At 46.4% G+C, this 26913-nt stretch overlaps 2 protein-coding genes across 2 annotated transcripts in view; one reads left to right on the top strand and one right to left on the bottom strand.

Moving 5' to 3' along the window:
* The window catches only part of mindy2 (MINDY lysine 48 deubiquitinase 2), a gene marked incomplete at both ends in the record, with an annotated part of 28087 nt that extends 24364 nt beyond the window's left edge, over positions 1 to 3723 (bottom strand). The window contains 2 exons of the mRNA XM_080542395.1: positions 1726 to 1783; positions 2803 to 3723. Of these exons, the coding sequence (XP_080398521.1) occupies positions 1726 to 1783; positions 2803 to 3723 (979 nt within the window). The remainder of the gene's footprint in view (positions 1 to 1725; positions 1784 to 2802) is intronic.
* A 4788-nt stretch (positions 3724 to 8511) lies between these two features.
* adam10a (ADAM metallopeptidase domain 10a) overlaps positions 8512 to 26913 on the top strand; it is a gene marked incomplete at both ends in the record, with an annotated part of 95964 nt that continues 77562 nt past the window's right edge. The window contains 1 exon segment of the mRNA XM_080542385.1: positions 8512 to 8578. Within this exon segment, the coding sequence (XP_080398511.1) occupies positions 8512 to 8578 (67 nt within the window).

Below are 26913 nucleotides of genomic sequence, written 5' to 3'. Positions count from 1 at the left end.
CCCCTCCAGTAACAGGACACCCCAGGGTTATGTCATCTAAACATCCCAGCTATGGAGGGGGGAGAGGAGGCTCCCGTTTCCCTGACGTTAGCAGGGGTTTGGCCCGGGGGGATTCCCCAGGCCTGGCCTCTCCTCCTGTCTAAACTGGCCGCAGCTGTCAGGGCTGTTTACCTTCTCCTTTGAGGCCACAGGTCAAGTGCAAGGCTGAGGAATTGCATGGGGTCTCGCGATACGATATGATCACGATACACAGGCTGCGATTCAATAGATATTGCAATTCTAGTATTTTCGATTCGATACTACAACACATTATTTCAAAAATAATGTGATTCAATATAGTCAAAAATAAAAGTTGTTTTCATTTGATGATGGGAAACAGTGGAATCGTGTGTAAAACGTTTTTTTAAAACACAACCTAAAATAAATAATAAAGTGGGGTGGAGGTGGGCAAAACAAAAACTATGATAATAAAAAAATATTAGTATTGATACAGAATCACGGAAAAATTATATTGCAACTGCACCGATATTTTCCCCCACCACTAGTGAAGACTAGTGGGTGCCACTTCACATTAAGATGCTCTTATACTAACTACAGTATCTACATCGTTGTTATAGTATCTTTGGTATTGTACAGTTCTAGGTATTGTACAGTAACAGAGCAGCTTTCGTTAAGCAGAATAATGGAAGCTTTGTGTACAACATAGGTATACAAGTTAGACATCTGTCACGTCTCAAATCCAGATCAAATCTTCAAATGCAAATCCAATTAGTCTACGAATTCAAATAGTATTTCTATTCAAATTTAGATTTATTACGCCTGTGAGGCAGAGGGACCTCAATGAAGCGTTGCCATCTATGCTCGATTAGCATGTACAATTCATAACCGTATGTTTATGAATTCTAAAAGAGAGGAAACAAATCCACAAATCCCAGGAGAAGCTGAGTAAAAGAAGACTGAGGGTCCAGATCCTGTGATTACTCATAGTAATGGCTTCCCAGCCAGTGTGGTCATAATTATAGTCCTTCACTTCGTCATTAAGGTCCGATTACTCTCCCCAGGCAGCTTCTACTACCGTACAACTCCATGCCCAGCTGAGCATTGGCACTACATTTACACCCAAACTAGCAATTTGTGACATGGCCCTCTAGCCCAAACCACACCAACAAATACAGTATTCTCCCCTTTGAGGACTGGGATATACAGTACAGCAAGGTGGCTTGTTGTACTAGTCTGGTTTCAAGATTCACATGATGTCACTACCACATACTGACAGTAATGGTGACTAAAGACCAAAAAAAAAAGACCTAAGTTCTGGGCCCTGGACAGTCTGGACGGATTGATGGCAGCTGCTGGACTGAAAAAATCAGGTGTAGTGCTGAGGCACAAACATGTACATTTCAAGCCTGCAAACTGTGACACTTTAAATAAATGTGAAATAATACTATTGTGCAATATGACAACCCTAGTCGTCTATCTGTACAGTATAGTACAGTGGATAGTGTACATAGCCATTATTTATGTAAACCAGCTCCTTCCCTTCTTGTGATTTAAAAAAAAGTTTTTTTCCCCCCCTTTCCTAACACCAGGGGAGCCACCCCTCCTAAATTTCGTTGTTTGGTACCTGTACTGTAGCAATGACAATAAAGTCCATTCATTCATTCATTCAAATCCATACCTGCAACCAAAGGAAAGTTCATATTTAACATCCCCACTGATACTCACCAAGATATTCCATTAATTGTTCAGCAGTTATGATCTCCATCATTGGTGGCATCTTAACCTGCGAGGGGAAAGAGATAAATTATTCAACAAACAAACCAATGTTTTGACATTGACACTGCCCAAAAAACATTAACGTGGCAGGCATCTCCCTCCCCGATGATGAGAGGTCACGTCCCGGTAAAAACAGCCACACCTGGGAAGTGACGGGCAGTGTGTTTAACGTCACCAGGAGTGCAATGCCAGCGCGCGCGCGCACACACACACACACACACACACACACACACACAGACACACAGACACACAGACACACACACACTACACACTACACACACACACACACACACACACACACACACACACACACACACACAAAAGTGTTTGATGCAGAGGGCTCTGTTTACAGTCACTGTGTTTTAGAACCTGTCCTCGGACATGATAATCATTTTCACAGGAGGTGCTTAGGGCAGAGGCATCAGGGACAGGAGACATGGAGCTGCAGTTTAAGTTGCGAAGCGGCATACTGAACAACCAGTCTCCACCGCCTGCCAGCCAACCGTCACCGGCAGTAATTAAATGTTATCTTTATGATGCAAATGAAACCAGAGGCTCAAATCCAAGATTCAATTGAAGTCTTGTGCAGAGGCTACTTATAACAGAGGGGCTAAGCTGCCAAGAGCTCAGCAGGAGAAAAAATTACCTAGCTTGGCCAAATGCTTATGATATGCCAGTACTTGTGTATTAACAACAAGATTTAAGCATAACTGCCTCGGCCCCCTTTTCTCTTTTTGTAACCTCATCAGAAAGAGGCAGTGTACACCTGTATCCTCTGTCCAAATGAAAATGATTCTACATTTTGACAGGTGACACCTCACACTCACTGATAATTCAGTGTTCAGTTTACAGACAGCCTATATTATGACCAGTTTATCAAAGGGGGTGTGTTCTCTTTTGTATCTAAACAGAGCATTTGGGATGTGGCAGGGATGTGGTTTTGACCACAGTTGTCCTAACTCTATGCCCATCCATCCAATGTGAGCCTGGGTTCATGCAGGTTGGTCATGACTGTCTGTCGTTTACCTTCCATGCCAGCAAGAGGACATTCATAATGGCCAGCAGTGGACACGGGCCGTTCTCGTTCTGGGTGATGATCGGTGTGTTCTCCTCTTTCCACTTGATCCACTTGATGTGGTAGATGGACTGGCCAGCGCCGGCGCCCCCCCGGTCCTTGGGACACGGGGTCTTGGTCCCGTCAGCTCCATACTCGCTCTGTAGTGCTATAGCCAGCCCCCTGTCCTCCAGTCCTTCGCTGTTCAGGTCAGAGCTGGGGCAGGAGTGGAGGTTGGAGAAGGACTCCAGGGAATCAATGCTCCGAGATCCTCCCGCGATGCTCGGCGGGTCACTCCCACCTGGCAACCCCTCGGATACGGTATGATCACCCGAAACTCCTGATTTGACGTTTCCCGTTGTATTTGTCTTGTCCGGACAAAGGTGTGTCGGTTTTGTCAGCTTCATGTGTTCAAATGTCGCACGACTCGAGATGTCAGCCTGAGCACCTCCTGACGTCCCTGTCACACAGGAGGGCTCGCCTGGCGTTGTGTTGTTGACTAACTTTGAGGTGGCAGCAGCCTCGCTGTTTCCTGCGGCCAGCTGTGAGCCATCATGTCCCATCCCGTTACTCAGCTGATCTCCGCGTTCAGAGGACAAGGTCTCCGACCAACCACTCGATTGAATGTTCTCTTGCACCGGGAGAGATTCGATCATGTCTGGCATATCTAATTTGTCTCCAACAGTGGAGATAGCAGCATTATCAGAGCTAGGAGCACCACCAGGGATGTGACAACTAACCAAACAAGTACTGGGAGAAGGCTCACTATTCTTGCACGTATCGGTAGCTCCTTTCATTCCGCCAACTGCTTTGATGTCGCCCATTTCTCCTGCAATAGTAGCACACAGGGAACTTCCTCCAACGTCTCGATGCAGGTTTGCATTTTTCTCCATTTCGATTTACACACTGTCGACAGGTTTTATCTCAGTAGCAGCTCCAGCTTCAGTCCCACAGACGCCATGACATCTCTGCCAGTGACGTCACCGCGGAGGAGACGCCTCTTCAGGCCAAAGAGGGGCAGCAGAGATGGAAACACACTGGAATAATAATAAGAAGAATAACGTTTATTTGTATAGCACTTTTCCTGCAAACGTTGCAGCTCAAAGTGCTTTAACATATCCACACAGCAAAATAATAATATAACAATAGTAATCAATAAAACACACAATAGCATTACTATAAACTACATAATAAAACAAGGATAAACCATGCAATCCAAGGGGCAAAGAACAAAGATAAACAAAATAACTAAATAATACAAGAATTACTATAAGATACACATATATTACACATATACAACTTTTTAATATATTAATATTGCGATATACACTTTCTCTTGCTCAGAATTGTGCATTATGTATTGTTATTGGAACATTTATATACAGCGTATTAAAACATTACTGTGCCCAAAATTGAATAGTCATTTAGATAATAATTAATAACGTAACGATATTAGTTATCTTGGGTCAAATAACAGTGCTCATGGTTACAGCCGTCAGTCTGTGCACATTGCTGACCTTAGTGTACATACTATTCGTCAGCTGTGTGTGTGTAGTGTGTAGTGTGTGTAGTGTGTGTAGTGTGTGTGTGTGTGTGTGTGTGTGTGTGTGTGTGTGTGTGTGTGTGTGTGTGTGTGTGTGTGTGTGTGTGTGTGTGTGTGTGTGAAGTTGTTTTGAATGTTGCACAGTGCAGTAACCCATTTTGGCCACACAGCGGCAGACGCTACACAGGTAAATAAATCTGAACTTTACAGAAAGGCCAAGTCAAACCTGCACCCTCGTTACCTGAGAATTTATATATTTCTCGATACTACAAATTATAATTACTACTCTGCAAAGAGGACTATATTTTTGCTTGATAATGATAATGGTTGCTAAGAAACATGTTGTACACTCTCAACACCATACTCTCACCATAATATTAACACAATTCTCTCTGCTTTGCAGACACCATCAGCTGATTATTTCCTTTTTTCTAACTCCAATCATGACTCAGTTGTGCTGCTTGAGGACTGATATGAACACACAAAGGATCCTCTCAGAGGAAGATGGATGTCTGAATGTCAAGACAATTTGTTATATTTTGTTACCATCTTGTATGTCAGTGACATACACAGACATCAGTGACTCAGAATGATAATATTATTAAAGGGACTTTCAGACATTGTGAAGATCACTTTCATTATCTCCAGTACCATAACTACCAGTACTACAGCCACAAACACTCTGGAACTCATGGTAGTTTCAGTAAATAATGGTTTTTTATTTGTTAGAACCTGTTAGTGTAAGGCGATCAACTTCTCCAGAATCGATTTAATTGAGTCGTCACTTACAAGCGAGTTCGTTTAATCTCAACAGACGTCCTTGATATCACTTCTTAAGATGATATGATCCAATCAAATATTAGGCACCACTACTGAACTGTTAATTAAGATAATATTTATTCAAGCACATCAGCAAGCAATAATAGTTCATTTCCATGGAAAAGAGTCTTATCTAGTTTCACCTCTGCAGGCCCATCTCAGCTAGCCGTCAACAAGTTAACTGCAGTGGCTCCACCAAAACAAGAGTTCCTCTCACCTCCGTACATAGTCCTTTATACATTTCATTTAACATTTTGGGCTGGGTGATGCCCCCCCCCCCCCCTCTATCTGGTAGTTTTCCAATTGTCAGCACAAATCCGTTGCAGCTACAGCAAGTCTTCTCGTTAGCATTGGCCTTCAATTCCTCTCCTGTGTGGGTGCGAGAGTGTACTGTATGTTATCAGCTTGAGTGTCCTGCTAGCGTCTCGTTCTCATGGTGATATCCGTACTTTGTATGAGCAGAGCATTGTGTCAGTGTCCTTATCAGAATGTCTTGTTATCAGAATGTCTTGTGAAAACACAACTATTGAAGTTACACAGTAATATTAGGATTCGATTTACAAGTTAGAAGAATAGACTTATCATTAGTTATGAAAGTACAGAAAAATAGAATATTATAACAGCAGGTGTAAAATGGTTGTTAGCACATAGGTAAAAATAAGTAATTTACAGGCAGTTTGAATCATAAAACGTTCTTTTAGTCAGGAGCTTGTATTTCTTCTTGTCGCTCAAAAACAGAACCTCTCTTTTGGCTTTGCGTGACCTTCCTATTGTTCTCAACTGACCGCAGTCACATATTATTTAAATGAGCACATAGTACATGATTTATCACTTCTAGTTATTTTAATACAAATTCCCAACATTAGCAGAACCTAGAAAATCGCTTTTCACATAATGGACATTGGTATGGTGCTGGCTGGAGATAATTACAAATGTTATGTTGTTACAAGTGGGAGAAGGGTCCCTTTAAAGTTGAATTGATTGCTCCTGTACATTTGTATGTATTAATTGATCATTCACAACAAATAAGATGGAAGTTATTGTCAGCTGATACGTGTTGGCCCCTGGCTTCCAGTCAGGTTATGTTGTGGTAGTGAGGCAAGCAGGAGGAAGGAGAGAGGAGAGAGGAGGGAGGAGGGAGGAGGGAGGAGAGAGGAGGGAGGAGGGAGGAGAGAGGAGAGAGGAGGGAGGAGGGAGGAGGGAGGAGGGAGGAGAGAGGAGAGGAGAGAGGAGGGAGGAGGAAGGAGGGAGGAGAGAGGAGGGAGGAGGGAGGAGAGAGGAGAGAGGAGAGAGGAGGGAGGAGGGAGGAGAGAGGAGAGAGGAGGGAGGAGGGAGGAGGGAGGAGAGAGGAGGGAGGAGGGAGGAGGGAGGAGGGAGGAGGGATGAGGAAGGAGGGAGGAGAGAGGAGAGAGGAGAGAGGAGGGAGGAAGATGGAGGGAGGAGAGAGGTGGGAGGAGGGAGGAGGGAGGAGAGAGGAGAGAGGAGGGAGGAGGAAGGAGGGAGGAGGGAGGAGAGAGGAGGGAGGAGGGAGGAGAGAGGAGAGAGGAGAGAGGAGGGAGGAGGAAGGAGGGAGGAGAGAGGAGGGAGGAGAGAGGAGAGAGGAGGGAGGAGGAAGGAGGGAGGAGGGAGGAGGGAGGAGAGAGGAGGAAGGAGAGAGGAGAGAGGAGGGAGGAGAGAGGAGAGAGGAGGGAGGAGAGAGGAGAAAGGAGGGAGGAGGGAGGAGGGAGGAGAGAGGAGAGAGGAGGGAGGAGGAAGGAGAGAGGAGGGAGGAGAGAGGAGGGAGGAGAGAGGAGAGAGGAGGGAGGAGGAAGGAGAGAGGAGAGAGGAGGGAGGAAGATGGAGGGAGGAGAGAGGAGGGAGGAAGATGGAGGGAGGAGAGAGGAGAGAGGAGAGAGGAGGGAGGAGGGAGGAGGGAGGAGAGAGGAGAGAGGAGGGAGGAGAGAGGAGAGAGGAGGGAGGAGGGAGGAGAGAGGAGAGAGGAGGGAGGAGAGAGGAGAGAGGAGGGAGGAGAGAGGAGGGAGGAGAGAGGAGAGAGGAGAGAGGAGGGAGGAGAGAGGAGAGAGGAGGGAGGAGAGAGGAGGGAGGAGAGAGGAGAGAGGAGGGAGGAGAGAGGAGGGAGGAGGGAGGAGGGAGGAAAGAGGAGGGAGGAGGAAGGAGAGAGGAGAGAGGAGAGAGGAGGGAGGAGAGAGGAGGGAGGAAGATGGAGGGAGGAGAGAGGAGGGAGGAGGGAGGAGGGAGGAGGGAGGAGAGAGGAGAGAGGAGGGAGGAGAGAGGAGAGAGGAGGGAGGAGGAAGGAGGGAGGAGAGAGGAGGGAGGAGGGAGGAGAGAGGAGAGAGGAGGGAGGAGAGAGGAGGGAGGAGAGAGGAGGGAGGAGAGAGGAGGGAGGAGAGAGGAGGGAGGAGGGAGGAGGGAGGAGAGAGGAGGGAGGAGGGAGGAGAGAGGAGGGAGGAGGGAGAAGGGAGGAGAGAGGAGAGAGGAGGGAGGAGAGAGAAGGGAGGAGAGAGGAGGGAGGAGAGAGGAGGGAGGAGAGAGGAGAGAGGAGGGAGGAGAGAGGAGAGAGGAGGGAGGAGGGAGGAGAGAGGAGAGAGGAGAGAGGAGGGAGGAGAGAGGAGAGAGGAGAGAGGAGGGATGAGAGAGGAGAGAGGAGGGAGGAGGGATGAGAGAGGAGGGAGGAGGGATGAGAGAGGAGGGAGGAGAGAGGAGAGAGGAGAGAGGAGGGAGGAGAGAGGAGGGAGGAGGGAGGAGAGAGGAGAGAGGAGGGAGGAGAGAGGAGGGAGGAGGGAGGAGAAAGGAGGGAGGAGAGAGGAGAGAGGAGAGAGGAGGGAGGAGAGAGGAGGGAGGAGGGAGGAGAGAGGAGAGAGGAGGGAGGAGGGAGGAGGGATGAGAGAGGAGGGAGGAGAGAGGAGAGAGGAGAGAGGAGAGAGGAGAGAGGAGAGAGGAGAGAGGAGAGAGGAGAGAGGAGGGAGGAGAGAGGAGAGAGGAGGGAGGAGGGAGGAGGGATGAGAGAGGAGGGAGGAGAGAGGAGAGAGGAGAGAGGAGAGAGGAGAGAGGAGAGAGGAGGGATGAGAGAGGATAGGGAGGAGGGAGGAGAGAGGAGGGAGGAGAGAGGAGAGAGGAGGGATGAGAGAGGAGAGAGGAGGGAGGAGGGAGGAGAGAGGAGGGAGGAGGGACGGGACTCTGCCTGCGCCTGACGTCAGGCCGTTGGAGACAGCGGTGAGAGGCCGTAGTGAAGGAGCTGCCATAAACACAGCGCCGCTGCGCCTTTAAGAAGTGCAAATCGAAACAGTAAAAGCATTCGGCGGTGTCAATGTACTAAACAATGAATTTGATCGATATGGTCTTGATACAACTCTTGCTGTTGTTTTGCTGCTTAAGGAATATCAAAGGTAAGTTTCGCTCATTCTCACTCATTCAGTAAGGAAAGTGTTTTGGTCGCTAATCGGATTGAGGAAACAGTAGGGTTAGCTTGCTAGGCGGCTAGCAGGCTGGGAGGGGTGACTACCAGACTACCAGACTACTAGACTCAGGACTAAGTCAGTAGACAGCACTGGGACAGATCCTGCTTTGGTCTAAGGTCCTCGGTGAGTGAAAGGAGACATGTACAGACATGTCCCAGTTACCGAATGAGCAGAATAGCCGCTGTTGACCAGTGTATCTAGCGAGCTAACGTTGAACCCAGTCAAACTGACCATAAGACCATGTTTGATTGACAGCTGTCAGATCCACTCTGGAAAAACAGGTCTTGGCATGTTAATCCAGCTAGAGTATAACTTCAAAGGTTGATTGACCCTGGTCTTTGTGAGAACTGCACGAGAAACCGAATAGAAAGTATTTGATGATGTGTATCAGAAGCTAATAAATATGTTGTTGCCTTATTTGGAACGTTTTGTGATCTGGAGTCGGAGGGTTTTACTTTCAAAGTCAGAAAGATTATTAGTTTTTCTTTTTAAAACGAGCTCAGCAGAAGCAGTCACTCAGTACTGTACTTTCGTGATCAGCCAGCATCAGGAGCATGCCTGCCTGATGCTCTGCGTTTACCAAATGGATATATTGATGTTAAGATATACATTTCGTTGTACTCTGTGCAATGACAAAGCTTTCCCCTTTCCTTACATAGGCTACATACAGGACAACTTGATAGGTCTTCCATCTTGACCTGTCATGAGTGTGATTGGAAAACACTTTGTGTTGGTAATTAGCCTACACTCCAAATGTTTTTGTGTCAAATGCAACTGTGCCTAAATTCAGTCAAGTACTATGCTGATTCAAGCATAGAAATGACACATTTTGTATCATTATTCACTAATAGGCAATATGTAGCCTACATTTAAATGCCCAATTTGAGTGTAGGCTATGTATCGGTATGCTGGTATGGATTTGTGTGTGGATATGCAAATTACAATGAGTGTAATTGTGTATAAATCTCCTTTAAGTTGTATGTTCTATTTGTGTTTTGAATTAAAAAAAAGAAAAGCCCAATTTGGCACCTTAGATCTAGGCTACTAGTTGTGATTGTGAACATTTCCGGCATCAAGGTCTGATATGATTGGAAATGGTACAGTGTCATCTATCTACCATAGAACAATGTTGACAATGGGGCAAGCAGGATACTAGAAATAGTCTGGTCTTAACCGACCATGACACTATACAAAAATTGACTTATAGTAACCTATTTGTTTTCCTCTCTAAACATCCCATTCCACCTGCGTCCTACTCTTGATAAAACGATCCACATCATCTGTCTTTCATCAGATCTATTCTTCACTGTCTGCATGCCCCTGGCTAAGACACAGATGCTGGGTCACCTTTTACCTGTTCTGACAGCCAGTGTTTTTCCACTAGTGCATGAACACAAAGTGAGTAATTGATGTGCCTGAAGCAGCCGAGGGGCCTTGTGTTCTCCGTGGCCCCTGAGCCTTGACATCCCCTGTCTTTCCTGATTGGTGTCGTGTTTGTTTGTTCTGGAAACACAGACATTGCGTTGCAAATGAAGTGTCGTTGCTGAGCTGGTTTTGATTGATCAGACCAAGGATGGACGACTACGCATCATTCATATTGTGTGAAGTTCCCCACTAGTGCATACGGCAACTTACCGCAATTAGGCCTAATTATTTTGTGTTTAGTTTTTTTTTTCCGCTTGAGTACTTTTCATTATTAATAAAATAATAGCCCAGTGTCTTAGCTCTGTTTACTGCAGTTTGAACTTAAACCCACTTCTTTGCATGTTTATCATCCTTGCCTGTCACACCAAGAATGGCTCCTTTGTTGATTGAGTAAAATCATTCTTCATTCTTCATTCATGTTCTTTATCACCATCACCTTCTTTGGTCTTTCCATTCTTTCTCTTCCAGCACAGTACGGTATCTATAAATGGGATAACACTGCCTATGATTGATCTCCTTACGGGATAATGATTGATCTGACATGGTTTAAAAGATACTATACTGCCATACTGATCACCTACTACCCAACTAGGCCTATGTCTGAGCAGTGTTCACGAATATAGAGGGCATTATGTTTCAAAGGACTCCAACAAGGCCTGTGTTTTATTAGTACTTTTTAAATAATCCTTTATTTTACCAGAGATGTCACATTGCGATTATTTTCATGTGAGCCCTGGCCAAGAAGGCAACATACACAATATTTATACAGACACAAAAGACACAACACATTGTATGAAATATCAATGACTTTGTGCAAAAGCAGTGCAAAGCTCATAACCTAACTTTATAGATCTGGCTTCCTAATGATTGGGTTAAAAGCATGTGCACTCCATGGTCAACAGCCCTCCAATCTGGGATGTTTAAATCATCAATCCATAAAGACAGTTTCATATCCTTTTGTAACATTTTCCATGATGATGGGGCAGAAAAGCTAAAAGCACTTTTTTCCAAATTCAGTTTCAATGTTTGTGACGTTATATAAGATACAGTTGTACTCTTGGCCCAATTTGTATTATTTTTTAAAATAAATTACCTAACCTGACATAGACCAGATGTTCTCTTGAAGGGGCAGATATGTTTGTTATCACTGATGAATAGCAGAACAGCACACTCGAGCAGCGGAGCATGGTTTGAGTTCACCTGAATGCCTTCTGAAGAGTGTGCTTGCCGTGCCAACTGAACGCTTGTGAGCCCAACCCAGAGTCTGCTATGGGTCACCATGGGGTTTGCTGTGGAAAAGGATGTGTGCCAGACCCAGCACAGCCCTTGTGTGGAAATCAAAGATTTGCTGAGGAAACAGATTTCAATTGCCTTTCATGAACCAAGAATATAAATAGATAATAACAAGTTAACAGACAGAGCCAACATTTTCACTCCGGGATGTACTGCTCATGTTTGTTACTTAGCTATGCTATGCTGTCATGTCCTATATTTACTTAGGGCCTATGTAATATGTAATATGATTTAACTTTAAAATTAGATCATCAGGACTGGTCTTTGAAATCTGGTTTTGAATGCCAGGTATGTGGCTAAAGAATCAATGTGAGGGATGTGTTTTTTATAGAATGCATTGAAATCCATCTCTATATCTCCATCTCTCTTTTTTTCTTTAAATTGAGCGATGGTGCTTGTCAAGGAGTCTTCATTAGGATGCTTGTGTTTGAGTAGGGGCTTAAGGCTAACACATTTTCCTCTTTTGACTCAAATACTTGGAGGGTGGGGAGTGAATTATTCATAGAGAGAAGAAGCCAGTGTGCTAATCTGCTCCTGCTGAGAGGAATGTTATGAACTTGTCCTAATTCAAAAACCACTATTTCTGAAGGGAAGAAGAATAGGCTGCCATGTTAATTAACTATGCTACGTCGAATCAGATTCTCGTCACCTGTTGAGATACGTCTCATCACCTTTGGAGCTCTCAGCATTCAGCCTTCATTATCTCCAATGCTGCTGTCTGTCTCATATTAATTCCATGGAGTGTGTGACTTCAGAAGTGATTTGGATGTATTCAAAAACAGCTAGCAGAAGATTAGAAGATGTCAAAGTGATTGTGCCTGGGACTGCTTTGGAGGTGGAGAGCAGTGTTTCAGGCCGTGAGGAGCTGCAGCATGGATAGTTGTTAGTTTAGTTGCTTGTCAATGAGGCACAGCAAAGCTGTTTAGTATGTGTGCGGTTGTGGAAAGATATGTAAGCCTGGATTATAATTTCCCTTGTGTGTCCAAAGATTAAACTTCAATGAGTCTCCATGAATGGATATTGTTAACAAAACACTATTGGCTTTTATAATTGCATTTTATACAGTTCTAAAGGAGGGATTTGGAGGGTTCATGGGTGACTCTTGACCATTCCTCCTGTCTTAATCATTATCAGGTAGAACTTTGGTCCAAATCGGAGTTGGGGTCAGTTTGGTTACAATTGCATATTTCTTAGCGTATTTCTGTTCTGTTTCTAACTACAGAAACCATTTCAGAACAATCTGAGAGGATGTCATAAACCTCTTTGCTCTGTTGACATGGAATGACCCACGGTTGTTAAAGCTGTGACGTTTTAATCAGGTCCAAGTGTCCGTCAAGTGTCCTTGCTATTGGTTTATAGATTTGTTGGTCTCCGTGGGTACGAAACATGTAAAGAATACATTTAGGATTCTCATGGACACCTCCAATTTCACAAAGTGCTCTGTGATAACAGCTAGCGTATCCTTCCCTCTGGCGCACCGCGCTCCTCCAACTCAACTCTCTTTGTTGTGAACTTTCATATTTTCTAGTCAAGTTTTCTACGAACCGTTGTGTGTTCTGCTCGATGTAATTGCCTGCCAACCAAGGTCAGAGATTGCCTAATTGGATTTTCCTCGCTCAAGGACATCGTTGCCTTCACTCAGGAATCAGGATGGGACGGGAGAGTGCTCATTCAGTGGTTTTCGAAAAAAAGTGCAGGAAAGTTTGGCTTTGTGTACTGGGGGGAAAAAAGCTCCAATTGAACAACCATCCGATATGATCAATACCACACCCAAGGACAGACTGCTGGGCTTCCCCATGGTGTCTCATCGGAACCGGGACAGGACTTTTCTGTCTAGTGTTCTGATTCACCTTTAGGAGGAAGGGAATTACTATGGGCTTCACAAAGAGGGCCTATATACAAGACACATCTCCCTCCAAAGCAAGGCCCAATGAAGTCTCCATGCAGGCTCTCTCGTTGTGTACGCCTCTCCCCTATGTAGTCACAGACCTCCTGATCCTGTGGATGAGTCACCAGCCGCCATTGTTATTTTGTGTCTTCTAATTTAAACCTCCTCTCTGGATAAGCTGAGATGAACGCACTTTGTGTTGCATCTTAGCCTTACAGTGTTGCAGGCCAGAGCTCAGCTGTCCGTGCCTCTGTCGTGTGAACCATCGTTCATCTTATTGAATCTGATGACGTCACAGTTTCGATACCTCAAGACATTATATAGAGCTCACTGCCATTTCCCTTCCGGGAGATGGTAATCTCATCTCACCGACATAGGTGGTCACATGATGTCCTTCCCCTGTCACACCTGTCCATATCCACCATCCAATTCCATGCTGTTTCTGTCGCATCCCCTGTAAAACTTCACATTGTTGTTATCTATGGTAGTAATGGTACCTTAGATATGGTAGTATCGATGATGACGGATGGATAGATGATTCACTTACTTAGACAAATGTATAGCCTGCTTGTTGTAAGTCGCTTTGGATAAAGGCGTCTGCTAAATGCCAAACATGTAAACATGAGAGTGACGCGTGTGTGCGTTTGTGCTTTTGTGCGTTTGTGTTGTCTGACACAAAAACATGCGTAGGGCCTAATTCTCACAGCATTTGACATCCTGTTACCAGGAAGTGTGTGCCGGTGTGTGTGAGGTTGAAAAACATAGGCAGGGAGGGAGTAAAACAACATGGCCTTTAGAGGTGATGTCACTGCTATTGTAATGAATGTCATTGATATGCCGTTGGCAGTACTGTGGGCTTCAGCAAAACGGTGAATGCGCTTTGTGGCGTAGAGGCATTTTAAAGCGAGTCTATTTCTTTACACTTCTTTTCATTCTTTCTCAGGCCATTATCAGGCAATTATTCAGCAGCTGAAAGATGTAGCCGAGGCTTAAACAACCAATGAAATATCAGAGACTGGTGAAGAGAGGCCATGAAAGAGTCATAATAACATGTAGGCCTCAGGTTGTTTTTGGTGTGTGACGGTGACAGGGTCAGAGGCTATCTAGGCCACTTCCTCTGTCAGAATGTGTTGTGCTGTGTCTGTTTGTGTTCACCAGAGGCCCCACTGACAGGACGCTTCTTATCAGGCTGGCCATATTGGTTTACCAGATTCTGACGGAGTAGAGTTTCTCTTCCTTTCAACGGTGTTAAACGATATGAAATGGAATTTCGTGTATGCTGAAAGACTGGAGACCCAGTGACTGACATTTGAAACGGAATAACAACTGTGTAATAGACTAGACTACACAAACGCGCAGCGACGTCTGGCTTTATATCAGTGTTTTTGAGTTGCCGGTTACGTAGCATTTAAATGGTTTGTTTATAAGTCTGTTTTTAGTCGGGACGTGTTTGAATTAGCCTACCATTTCCTTCTGATAATGCTAGAGATGCAGAGAAATATAACGAGGCCTGACCGCAATTGTTTCCCACAAACAACCTAGTTCCGCTTTCCGCTTTCCTCTGCAGAACTGCAGAAATTGCTCAGTGTGAGCAGCACTCATAATGGCTTTGATCGTTCTTTCAGAAGCTCGTGACTGAGTCATGACCGTCGATGAGAGCTGCTAGCTACAGTGGCTCTGTTTGACTTCTCTTAAGCATGCGTGGAACACAGATTCTGGTATGGGCAGAGACAATGCACCTCCGCCATGCCTTTTGTGTGTTTTTCCAACCCCACCCCCCCTCCTCTCTTGACAATTGCCCACACTGCGTTGCCCGGGCTCCCAGGCCCGACACAAAAGCGTATTTGTCTGAAAACATCTGCCACCGCCACCACCACCACCACCACCTCCACCACCACAAAGTCCATCCCGTGAGTCGCTTCTCAGTGCAAGGCCCTCAGCGACCCAACACTGGGAACCACTGGACATGGACGACTCTGCAGCAGTGCCCCACCGACGCAGCCCAGACCTGGACAGTGTTAGTCGTTATGTTGTTACGGTAGCGAGCGTCTTTTTTACCAGGGACTTACTGGAGAGGCTAGCGGATAACACGGCCCACTCAGCAGCGGGCGTGGCATTGTACTAGAGCGGGGGGGAAGTGTGTTAGGGTGTTAAGTTGAAGTGTGAGCCGTGACCCAAGCTGTCGCCACTCTCCTCTTCCTGTCAAGTGATTTCAACCCTGTCAAGCTTTGCACCTCGGAGAGGCACGATGAAAAGAGTTGACTGAAATAGGCTACTACTTACGGTACTTCAGCCCGCAGAGTGAAGCAGACAGCCGGTGTTTTCCTAATCTCACTGGGCTACCAGATGCGTTGTAGGAGTCAGGGACATGTGTAAGGGCTACACTGTCTCAAATCTACGTGTTACTCTGCAACCATGCCAACAGCACAAGTGACTACTTGCAACATTAGCCTGTAACAGCAGCGCATCAGACGAGTCGAGCGACATTTACTCTGTCATGTTGACTAGCCTAAAGGCCATAATGTATCCAGAATTCCAGATGACAATTTTCCAGTGTTTGTGTAGCCTATGTGGTCATTATTACCGCTAGATATAGTGCGGATGTTTATGGTGATAAATGAGTCACTATCCCTCCCTCTTCTTTTTCGGTTAATGATGTTTGTGAAGAGAACAAAAAAACGAAACAAAAAAACCCACATTCCTCAGTGACCTGGTCTCTCCAGCAGTACGGTGGCCTGCTGGGGTCACAGCCCTCACACGACCCTCTTTCCTTCCTCTTTATGGTGGCTGGCAGCTGCAGTCTGACATGGTGTAAATAAAGGGAGGGAAAAGGGAATAGCAACATGGCGGAGGCCTATCTTACTCTACCCTTACTGTACTCTACCCTTACTGTAGTACCCTTACTGTACTCTACCCTTACTGTACTCTACCCTTACTGTACTCTACCCTTACTGTACCTACCCTTACTGTCCTCTACCCTTACTGTACTCTACCCTTACTGTAGTACCCTTACTGTACCCTACCCTTACTGTACTCTACCCTTAATGTACCCTACCCTTACTGTACTCTACCCTTACTGTACCCTACCCTTACTGTACTCTACCCTTACTGTACCCTACCCTTACTGTCCTCTACCCTTACTGTAGTACCCTTACTGTACCCTAACCTTACTGTCCTCTACCCTTACTGTCCTCTACCCTTACTGTCCTCTACCCTTACTGTAGTACCCTTACTGTACCCTACCCTTACTGTAGTACCCTTACTGTACTCTACCCTTACTGTCCTCTACCCTTACTGTACTCTACCCTTACTGTAGTACCCTTACTGTGGTACCCTTACTGTACCCTACCCTTACTGTAGTACCCTTACTGTACCTACCCTTACTGTAGTACCCTTACTGTACCTACCCTTACTGTCCTCTACCCTTACTGTAGTACCCTTACTGTACCCTACCCTTACTGTAGTACCCTTACTGTACTCTACCCTTACTGTCCTCTACCCTTACTGTACTCTACCCTTACTGTAGTACCCTTACTGTGGTACCCTTACTGTACCCTACCCTTACTGTAGTACCCTTACTGTACCTACCCTTACTGTACCCTACCCTTACTGTACTATACCCTTACTGTAGTACCCTTACTGTACCCTACCCTTACTGTAGTACCCTTACTGTACCTACCCTTACTGTACCCTACCCTTACTGTAGTACCCTTACTGTACCCTACCCTTACTGTAGTACCCTTACTGTACCTACCCTTACTGTACCCTACCCTTACTGTAGTACCCTTACTGTACCCTACCCTTACTGTACCCTACCCTTTCTGTACCCTACCCTTACTGTACCCTACCCTTACTGTACCCTACCCTTACTGTACTCTACCCTTACTGTACTCTACCCTTACTGTACCCTACCCTTACTACTACTACTACTACTACTAATAGCTGAGATGTATAGCGCCTTTCAGGAGACCCAAGGACGCTTTACATATTGACAGACAGACAAACACAGAAACTAATGCCAACTAACTAACTAGGGGCCAAAGGCCTTGGTGAACAGATAGGTTTTGAGGGCTGGTTTGAAGGTGTCCAGGGTAGGGGCATTGCAGATCACACTGTGGGGAGAGAGTACTGTACTCTACCCTAACATATCCCCAGCAGTCTCCCCGCTGACTCTGTTTGGCCTGAGGCTGTTGTTGGGTAGGTCACACTGGGTTTTGTATAATGAGGGTCTCAGACAGGCAGAACGTTTCCCTACGAGGACAGACCGGTCTAACCACTGACATTGAGAACAGTGTTGCTGCAGTTGCCTGTGGTATATAAAGGGGTCTGTGTGAAACTAGGTGTGGGCCTGCTGGGTTGTGGAAGTGGAAAAACTTGGGAGTGAAAACCATAACATATAGTACAAGCATAAAAACGTAATTTTTTGAAGAATGTCAGAAGATTTGTCTTACGGCAAGTACGCCTAGCTCTACCCCCCCAGCCCCGATCCAGCCTAGTTCTTCAACCAGGGCAGGGTTTCCTGCTTTTTGCTTGATGGTCTGTTAAAAAGTAACGTGACGCCATTTAACTCTACTACCATCATGTCCCACTGATACGCACGCTGGCACAGACTGGCTGTAGGATATTGCATCTTTGTCACGTTCTTGTGTGTGTGTGTGTGTGTGTGTGTGTGTGTGTGTGTGTGTGGGGGGGCGCGGTTGGCGGAGAGACAATCTGACCAGGCGGTGTTTCTGTTCATACAACGGCCCTTTGTTTTCCCGATTGATTAATCTTCCCTTGTTCTCCCCGTTTCAAAGCCTACACCCGCTGTGTTTCAGCCTGTTCCACTGTGGCGCGGTCTAGACTCCTCTCTCTACTAGCGCTGCTGGGGGAAGGCCTAAGACAACTACATGTTGGAGTGTTGTCTCCCTAATGTGTTCATCAACGTGTCCTGGCTGGCTGGCTGGCTGGCTGGCTGGCGGGCTGGCTGGCTGGCGGGCGGGCTGGCTGGCTGGCTGGGTGTGGCCTCTGCTGCTTGCTGTAGAGACATGACACCCACGCATGAGGCCACACTCACAACAATACAATGCAGCACTGTCGATGCCCTGTGGGCGGTAGACGTCCTACTCTCTCTCTTTGTGTGTGTGTCTGTGTGCGCGTGTGTGTGCGCGCGTGTGTGTGTGTGTGTGTGTGTGTGTGTGTGTGTGTGTGTGTGTGTCTGTGTGTCTGTGTGTCTGTGTGTCTGTGTGTGTGTGTGTGTGTGTGTGTGTGTCTGTGTGTCTGTGTGTGTGTCTATGGTGTGCGTGTGTGTGCGTGTATTTGTGTGTGTGTGTTTCTTTGTGGGACCATTACCCCATCAGCCCGGTTTGGGCTCCTTTCACTCTAATGTGCAGTGTTGCTGATTTCTAAAGTCATTATTCCCCCAAAAACACAATGCCTTCTCCCTCGTATCAAATGACTCATAATGACCATTCATTCTCTAATTGCTGTTTTATAGCTTTTAAAGAGTAGCTTCTCTTGCAATAACACATCAACTGTTGTGAGAATCGTGTCTTAGAATTGAGTCGACGAAGCCAGTATCTGTAGAACATGTGTTTTAGTGTAGTGAGCCGTGGGCTGTTTCATGGCCACCTGTAGTCTTCTAGCTCCTGACCTTCAGCTGAAACAGCACCTGGTCTCCTCAGTCCTCCTTGACCCCCCCCCCCCCCCTCCTCTCCACGGCCTGGTCTCCACCAGATTCCTCATGTTTCAGTTCAGGCTGGGATTGGATATCCAGTAGCAGTAGAACCCCTGTAGGAGCTGGAGATGAGGAGGATGGTGTTTGTGTCAGATAATAAAGTGGTTGGAGAGGATGCTTGCTGCTGATGGGAAACGCCACCTCACTCTAGGATATTATGATAGAAACGCTAACAGGAACGTGTGTGTGTGTGTGTGTGAGTGTGTGTGTGTCTGTGTTGTGTGTTTCAAGGTTTATTGTTACGTCACATTATAGTGTAAAAGCCAATTCAGATCAAAGATCCGCGACGCGGAGAATGTTGCTAATGTTGCTATTTCTCTTCAGCCAATCAGGAAATACCACAGACCAGTGTCATCTGTTGCCAAGAAGCGGGGCGGAGCATTTTCTCCAGCTGAAACGCAATCCCTGTAGTTGGTGTTTAGTTTTTGGATTAACGGCCTCACCAACTCCTCCAGATAATGACATTTCTCTGGAAATAGGCTTAGCTAGCTAGCTAACTAGCTAATAGCTCACCCAAAAGCCTATTTGTTGGCGTAAAGCTTAATCTGGATTCATAGCTAGTCAGATTGGTATAATGTAATACGTGATTTATATTGATATACGAGGGTCATGTCTGTGTGGGTTTTCTACTGCTTGTTGTGAACAGATGGCTGCGAAGCTGCTACACACATTAACTGTGCCTTAGAATTGGTGTTCTGATTCTTTGTGTACTCTGAAGCTAATTATCATCACCATTAGTGCATTGGAATGTCTCATCCGGGTAAACGCAATTTGCGTCGTTGTTATGTGCATCTCGTCGCGGATCTTTGGTTTGAACTGCCCAGTTTTAGAACGTCGGTTGCAAGTGTCTGCCAAGTTTTTCTCTGCAACGTTCTAAAACCGTCACATTGAGAATATTTGATCTGAACTGGCCTTAAGAGACTAAGTCAAGATAAAGAAGTGACAATAGTACAAGACATCAGTGACAAGACAGGATACAATTGGCAGTACAATACGGTGGCAGTGGGTATGAGAGGTAGTATTGAGTAAAGTGACTGTGAGCTTAAGGTTTAGGTAGTCTACTCTGTATACATGGGTTGTGCTTTGGGGGGATAGTCAATTGTCTACAGTAGGCTTGTTTATGAGCCTGATCATCTGGGGGAAGCAGCTGTTGGTTAGCCTCTGAGTTTTGGCCTTGAGGCTCCGGAAGAGGCTTCATCTTTTGGACGGCATCGTTTCAAACAGACTGTGGTTGGGGTGGCTGGGATCTTTGATGATCCTCCAGGCTTTGCTGAAACACTATGTGTTTGACGCAGGTTGTTTTCCCCCAGATATCTAGCCTTTTTTGTTCGCTACTCGACTTGTGTTATGGGGGAGGAGCCAGAACGGTTGTTTGCAGCAGACTGGACCCTCCCTCTAGGCTACATGATGAACTACTGGATATGAACCAACATACTGGACTGTTCCTACTGTATATAGGCTAATGTTTCAGATCTGTCTGTTTCATTCTCTTCTGTTATTCAATTGTCACTTTATTTTGTTGTTGTGATTGTTTATGATGTGAGCTGCACTGTAACACCTTAATCTCCCCTCTGGAATCAATAAAGTATCTGTCTATCTACCTAGATCGATATCACAAATCAGAGCACAGGTTAAATTCCAGAGATTTATTGCCTGCCTAGACAGAAATCATAATATGAATATTATGCATAGAATATTATTCACATGCACAACGTAAATGGTAAATGGACTGCACTTATATAGCGCCTTTTTTGCTGCTGCAAAGCTGCTCCAAAGGGCTTTACAACGGCCTCTCATTCACCCATTCACCCACACATTCACACACCAATGGCGGCAAGCTGCCATGCAAGGTGCTGGCCCGCTCCCTGGGAGCAATTTTGGGGTTCAGTGTCTTGCCCAAGGACACTTCGATATGTGGCCAGCCGGGGCTCGAACCGCTGATCTGCCAACCTTGTGATCATTAGACGGCGACTCTACCTCCGGCGCCACAGCCGGCCCAAATAAAAATATATATATTGATGTTCCCAACGCAGCGTTGTGGACTGGTCCGTTGACGACGAATAGCTTCTGGTAAACCGCGAAGAGTTTTTTCAGACGGATCTGGTTTCCGGTGGACGCGAGGCTGAGCTTCTGTTAACGAGGACGTAAACCCGCGGACGCTCAGCGGATTAGCGGTGTGGCTGGCCTCGTCCACCAGCTGGGTGTATAAGCCTGTTTAGCGTGGCCAACGTGTGCTGGTAGGCTGTTTCTGGGGGGTCTCGCTCCAGCCTCTCTACTCCCTGCTCTCCCTGGTCTATGTTTGTTTCCCAGGGCTGTTTGTTTGTGTCAGTGTGTATGTGTGTATGTGTGTGTGTCTGTGTCTGTGTCTGTGTGTGTGTGTGTGTGTGTGTGTGTGTTGGGGGGGTACAGGCTGGCAGAGCCAGAGCTCCCAAGTTCTATGTGCCACCCTGTCACACAGTGTTAATGAAAGCGATGGGCTATGTCTAAGCTATGTCTAAGTCCCCCGCTTGTCTCCAGGCAGCTGAGCCCTGCTAATGCTTTCTTTTCCACAAGGAGCGTCCCCTGTCCCCACCCTGCCTCGGCTAGGCTCACTCCCCGACACCATGGAGGTCTGAGGGCTTCATCTGAGGGGCTGAGAGCCTGGAGGCCGGGGGAGACAGGAGGCCTGGCGGCCATGTTTACCTGCTTCCTCTCTCCAGGCCTCTGGTGTGTGTTTTTAAGAAGGCGTTTGTCTTGCACCACAAGTGGCAACAGCTTCCCTTCCCCTCCCTTCCTGTTCGTTCTTCTTTTTATTTTTTAATATATATATATATATATCCTCAGTTAAAGAGATAAACAACTTTTCGTTTTTTTTACTGAGATTTGCATTCTGATGTTTATTCATCTAATCTTCTTAGATCGACCCCCTCTTGTCTGTCTTCTGCAGCGTCTGGGTGGGTGGGGGGGGGAGAAAATCAAGTGTGGAAAATGGATTATTCTACTAGATGAAATGGTCTGCTGTCATGTAAAGGCACTATTCATTTGCCGCATTGTTGTGTGTGTGTGTGTGTGTGTGTGTGTGTACATTTTCTTCTTTTCTTGTTCCAACCCTGCAGAAGTATTTTTCTTCCCTCAGTATCTCTATAGCCCTTTCAAATTCCAATTTAGAAATTCTCTCTCTCTCTCTCTCTCTCTCTCTCTCTCTCTCTCTCTCTGTCTCTCTCTCTCTCTCTCTCTCTCTCTCTCTCTCTCTCTCTCTCTCTCTCTCTCTCTCTGACACTTGGCTGTATGAAGAGAGCCTCCATTTTTCGGTAGGTTCGGAGTACTCAGCTGGAGTGCAGGGGGGGGGGGGGGGGGGGGGGGGTAGAGTATGTTGCCTCTGAGGAGCAGCACCTCTGGGGACATGACTGGACTGGCCTGGACACACACTCCCACCCTGGCCTGGGCTGTGACCACCAGGGGAGCAGCTCTTGCTCAGTGTGTACCCTGGTCAGAGAGCACCAGCCTGGGGTAGCAGACGGCCTCAACCAGCCTCCTAACACCACACAATCTATGAGCCCTCCATCCGCCGGCTTTTTTGGGTCGTTTTAACCTGGAAAAAGGAATCGATTAATAACTGATGGCTTCCCTCCGTGCTAATTGCTCAAAGTGAGTTCGAGTTGAATCTAAAAAGCCTCTTAAAAGCTGCTTCCTGTTCCCGTAGTAACGAGTCCTCCCTCTCCTGGTGTGACAGGGCTGCGCAGCACACAGGGTACCTACTGCCACTGCACAGTGATAGATACTCAAGAGAGAGAGAGAGGGTGAGAGATAGAGAGAGAGGGTGAGAGATATAGAGAGAGGGTGAGAGATGGAGAGAGAGAGGGTGAGAGAGAGAGAGAGAGAGAGAGAGAGAGAGAGGGTGAGAGAGAGCCTGCTGGGTGGTGTGTGATGTGCGTCGGCCTGTCCCTCTGCTAACGAGCAGCACCCTGCTGATTGATCCCCTCTCCAGAACCACATGAGTGGAGAGTTTTATCTCAGCCGAGCAGGTGGCGCCTCGCCTGCTCCATTATCCTTGTGTCTATCTATGTATTTTTTCCTACCCCTCTCCTTTCTTTGTGTGTGTGTGTGTGTGTATCATTCTCTCTCTCTCTCTCTCTCCCTGTTCTCTCTCTCCCCCTGCTCTCTCTCTCTCTCCCCCCTGCTCTCTTTCTCTCTCTCCCTACTCTCTCTCTCTCTTTCCCCCTGCTCTCTCTCTCCACCCTGCTCTCTCTCCCCTCTGCTATCTCTCTCTCTCTCTCCCTCTCTGTGCTGACTGCAAAGTTATTTTGTGATTTTCTCTTTTTCTCTCACTCTGCAGGAGTTTTTTTTCTTCTTCTGCCTGAATATAAATGTGTCATGTGGAAATGCAGCGCCTCGTTAGAGCTGAAACATCTCCCCGAGTCAAGCTGTGGGGATCAGAGGCCTTTTACCGAACAAGAGAGGAGAGCAGACTGCTAGATATACTTTTATTTAACCTAGACTTTTACACAAAGAGGAACACGTTTTCGAGAAGGTGGTGTTTTTCCACTCCTCAGTGCTCTCCACTCTTGATGATTCATAGAGGTTGTGAAGTAAAAAAAAAAATGGAGCAATTTCTCATTTCCTGTGATGCAACCTCAGATACAGGCTAGGTGTTTCGGAACGACTCGGCTAACCTTGCTACAGGAGATGTACGGTTAGCAGCTGCCCTCTGAAGACCAGGAGATAGCTTTTTCTCGGTCTGGCGGGTACGTTTAATTACGGCGTGCGTTGATGCGCTGATGTCCGGGTTATGAACCCGGGGCGGATATATATATATATATATATATATACGGGACCTACATACCATACCTCCTCGTCTGTCTTTCAACCTTATTAAAGAGTAGTAGCTTACGAGGCGGACGGCCTTGAGTTCTATTTTACCATAGTACAGTTATAATCCACGCCTGGCCCTACCCCTGATCTCTCTCACACTCTCTCATTACACTGACTCTCTCTCCCAGTCCTCCCAGTCAGGCTGGAGTGAACAGGAGCTGTTTTCCCAAGCCAACCCGTAACTCTGCTCAGATTACAGAGCTGACTTTGAATGGATGAACCCAGTTAACATCAAATAGCAATCGATGGAGAACCACCAGCACCCAACCGTCGACTCGTCGATGTGTGCTTCTGTTGTGTCTATGGGGGGGGGATGTGTTCCTGTGAGTTGTAACAGAAACTCAGAAGTCTGGAGTCTGAAGAAGAGACTTGGCTTGGGTAGGATGTAGTTCAGCCCTGCCGACAGGCTCAAGAATCAGCCTCCTGAAAATCGATCATCATAATTATGGGAAGAAATATAGTAAAAACCTTGGAGTAGATATCCCCATACAGCAGCTTGCAGGGCACTCTGCCTGTATGAATTATTTCATATTTCTACCTTCCTCAAACCATTTAGAATTTGCATTTGATAGCCAATGCATCAAATTGGAGTGCTGGTGATCAACTTTTTTTTTAGCTCCAGAATTGGCAGGCAGACAGGAAGAGAAGCCAGCCCTCTCTACGCCTCACGTCTGACAAATGGTCTTTTTGCTGCGTTGGCATCGTTGCGCTGCAGTTATGCTTTCCTGTAGGGAGCAGAGAGTGAAGATGAGGCTGGGCCGGGCTGGGATTGGATATCCAGTAGCAGTAGAACCCCTGTAGGAGCTGGAGATGAGGAGGACGGTGTTTGTGTCAGATAATAAAGTAGTTGGAGAGGATGCTTGCTGCTGATGGGAAACGCCACCTCACTCTAGGATATTATGATAGAAACGCTAACAGGAACGTGTGTGTGTGTGTGTGTGTGTGTGTGTTTCAAGTTTCATTACATTACATTACACAAGTGTAAGAGAGTAAAATTCATACGCTTGGGTTCCTGACACTGCAGCACAAGACAATAAGGTCAGGTAAGTCAAGATCAAATAAAGTGACAAATAGTACAAGACATCAGTGACAAATAAGACAGGATACAAAATGCTGTAGCTACAAATAGTAAAATAAAATAAATAGGTGTAGAATGTCATGAGTATTAGCACTCATGTGGTGCTAATGGCAGTGGGTGTGAGAGGTAAAGTGACTGTGAGCTTAAGGTTTAGGTAGTCTGTATACATGGGTTGTGCTTTGGGAGGATAGTCAATTGTCTACAGTAGGCTTGTTTATGAGCCTGATCATCTGGGGGAAGCAGCTGTTGGTTAGCCTCTGAGTTTTGGCCTTGAGGCTCCGGAAGAGGCTTCATCTTTTGGACGGCATCGTTTCAAACAGGCTGTGGCTGGGGTGGCTGGGATCTTTGATGATCCTCCAAGCTTTGCTGACTCACCGTTTGTTGTTTAAATCCTGGATGGAGGGAAGCTCACATCCACTGATGCGCTCGGCTGTCCGCACCACCCTCTGTAGCGCTCTGCGGTTGAGGGCACAGCAGTCGGACTGCCAGGCATTCAGTCAGAATGCTCTCGGTTGTGCCTCTGGAGAAGGCCCGCGGGATCTTGGACCCCATGCCAAACTTCTTCAGCCTCCTGAGGTGAAAGAAGCGCTGTTCCCGACCTTTCCTCCTGAGGTCCACCACCAGCTCCTTGGTCTTGTCAGTGTTGAGAGAGAGGTTGTCCTCCTGGCTGTACTGAGCCGGGCGGTCGACCTCTCTCCTGTAGGCGTCCTGATACTGCTTTTTTGGCCCCTGGTACGCGCATGGATTTGTTTTTCTTATGACGACTGATGTACAGATGATTCACTTAGAGAAATGTACTTCTAACATGTTGTAAGTCGCTTTGGATAAAGGCGTCCGCTAAATGTCTAAAAATGTAAATGTAAGTACAATTACAAAGTCGAAAGCAGCTCATTTGTGGCGGAATATTCATGGGAACAGTGACAAAACTTCAGGAGAGAGTGACTTTAAAAGCAGTCTATTAGGATTCATTTTAAACCTGGGGACCCTGACACATAATAATCTTATTACATCCCCTCAAACAAGCTGTTGCCCAAATCTCTTACACACGTCCTCAAATAGTGATAGGAGTGTGTAGTGGAATCTCTTGTTTTGACCATTGTTTTGGGGTGAAATGTGTATGTGAAGAGAATGATGGTGAAACCAAACAGAGGCCTTGTGGTGGTTGACCGTCATACTAGCGTAGCTATTCTGAGCCCCCAAAACAGTGCTGGAGGAAGTCACCTCTTTGAATCCAAGGAAGGATGAAAGGAAGGCGTGCACACACACATGCACACACACACACACACACACACACACACACGCACAGTCACAAACACATGCACACAGATGCACCCCCTCACACACACACACACACACACACACACACACACACACACACACACACACACACACACACACACAGTCACAAACACATGCACACAGATGCACCCACACACAGTCACAAACACATGCACACAGATGCACCCCCACACACACACAGTCACAAACACATGCACACAGATGCACCCCCTCACACACACACACACACACACACACACACACACACACACACACACATGCACACAGATGCACACAGATGCACACACACACACACACACACACACACACACATACATACACACACACACACACACACACACACACACACACACACACACACAGACAGAAGATCAAGGGTGAGAAAGAGAGAAAATGTATGTCGCCTCCCCTATTGTATTATTCATGAGATGTGAATACTTGAGAATAATAGTCAGGGTGAAAGCTTTCTGTAATGAGGGATTATTATGTGCCAGGGTCCCCTGGTTTAAAATTAATCATAATAGACTGCTTATAAAGTCACTCTCTCCTGAAGTTTTTTGTCACTGTTCCTATGAATATTCCTCCGACACAAATGAGCTGCCTTCGACTTTGTAATTGTACTTACATTTACATTTTTAGACATTTAGCGGACGCCTTTATCCAAAGCGACTTACAACATGTTAGAAGTACATTTCTCTAAGTGAATCATCTGT

This window comes from Nansenia antarctica (assembly GCF_963989245.1).
Source record: "Nansenia antarctica genome assembly, chromosome: 1".
In the NCBI taxonomy this organism is placed as follows: Eukaryota; Metazoa; Chordata; class Actinopteri; order Argentiniformes; family Microstomatidae; genus Nansenia; species Nansenia antarctica.
Note: the sequence above shows the minus strand (reverse complement) of the source record. Positions and strands in the feature narration are given on the sequence as shown.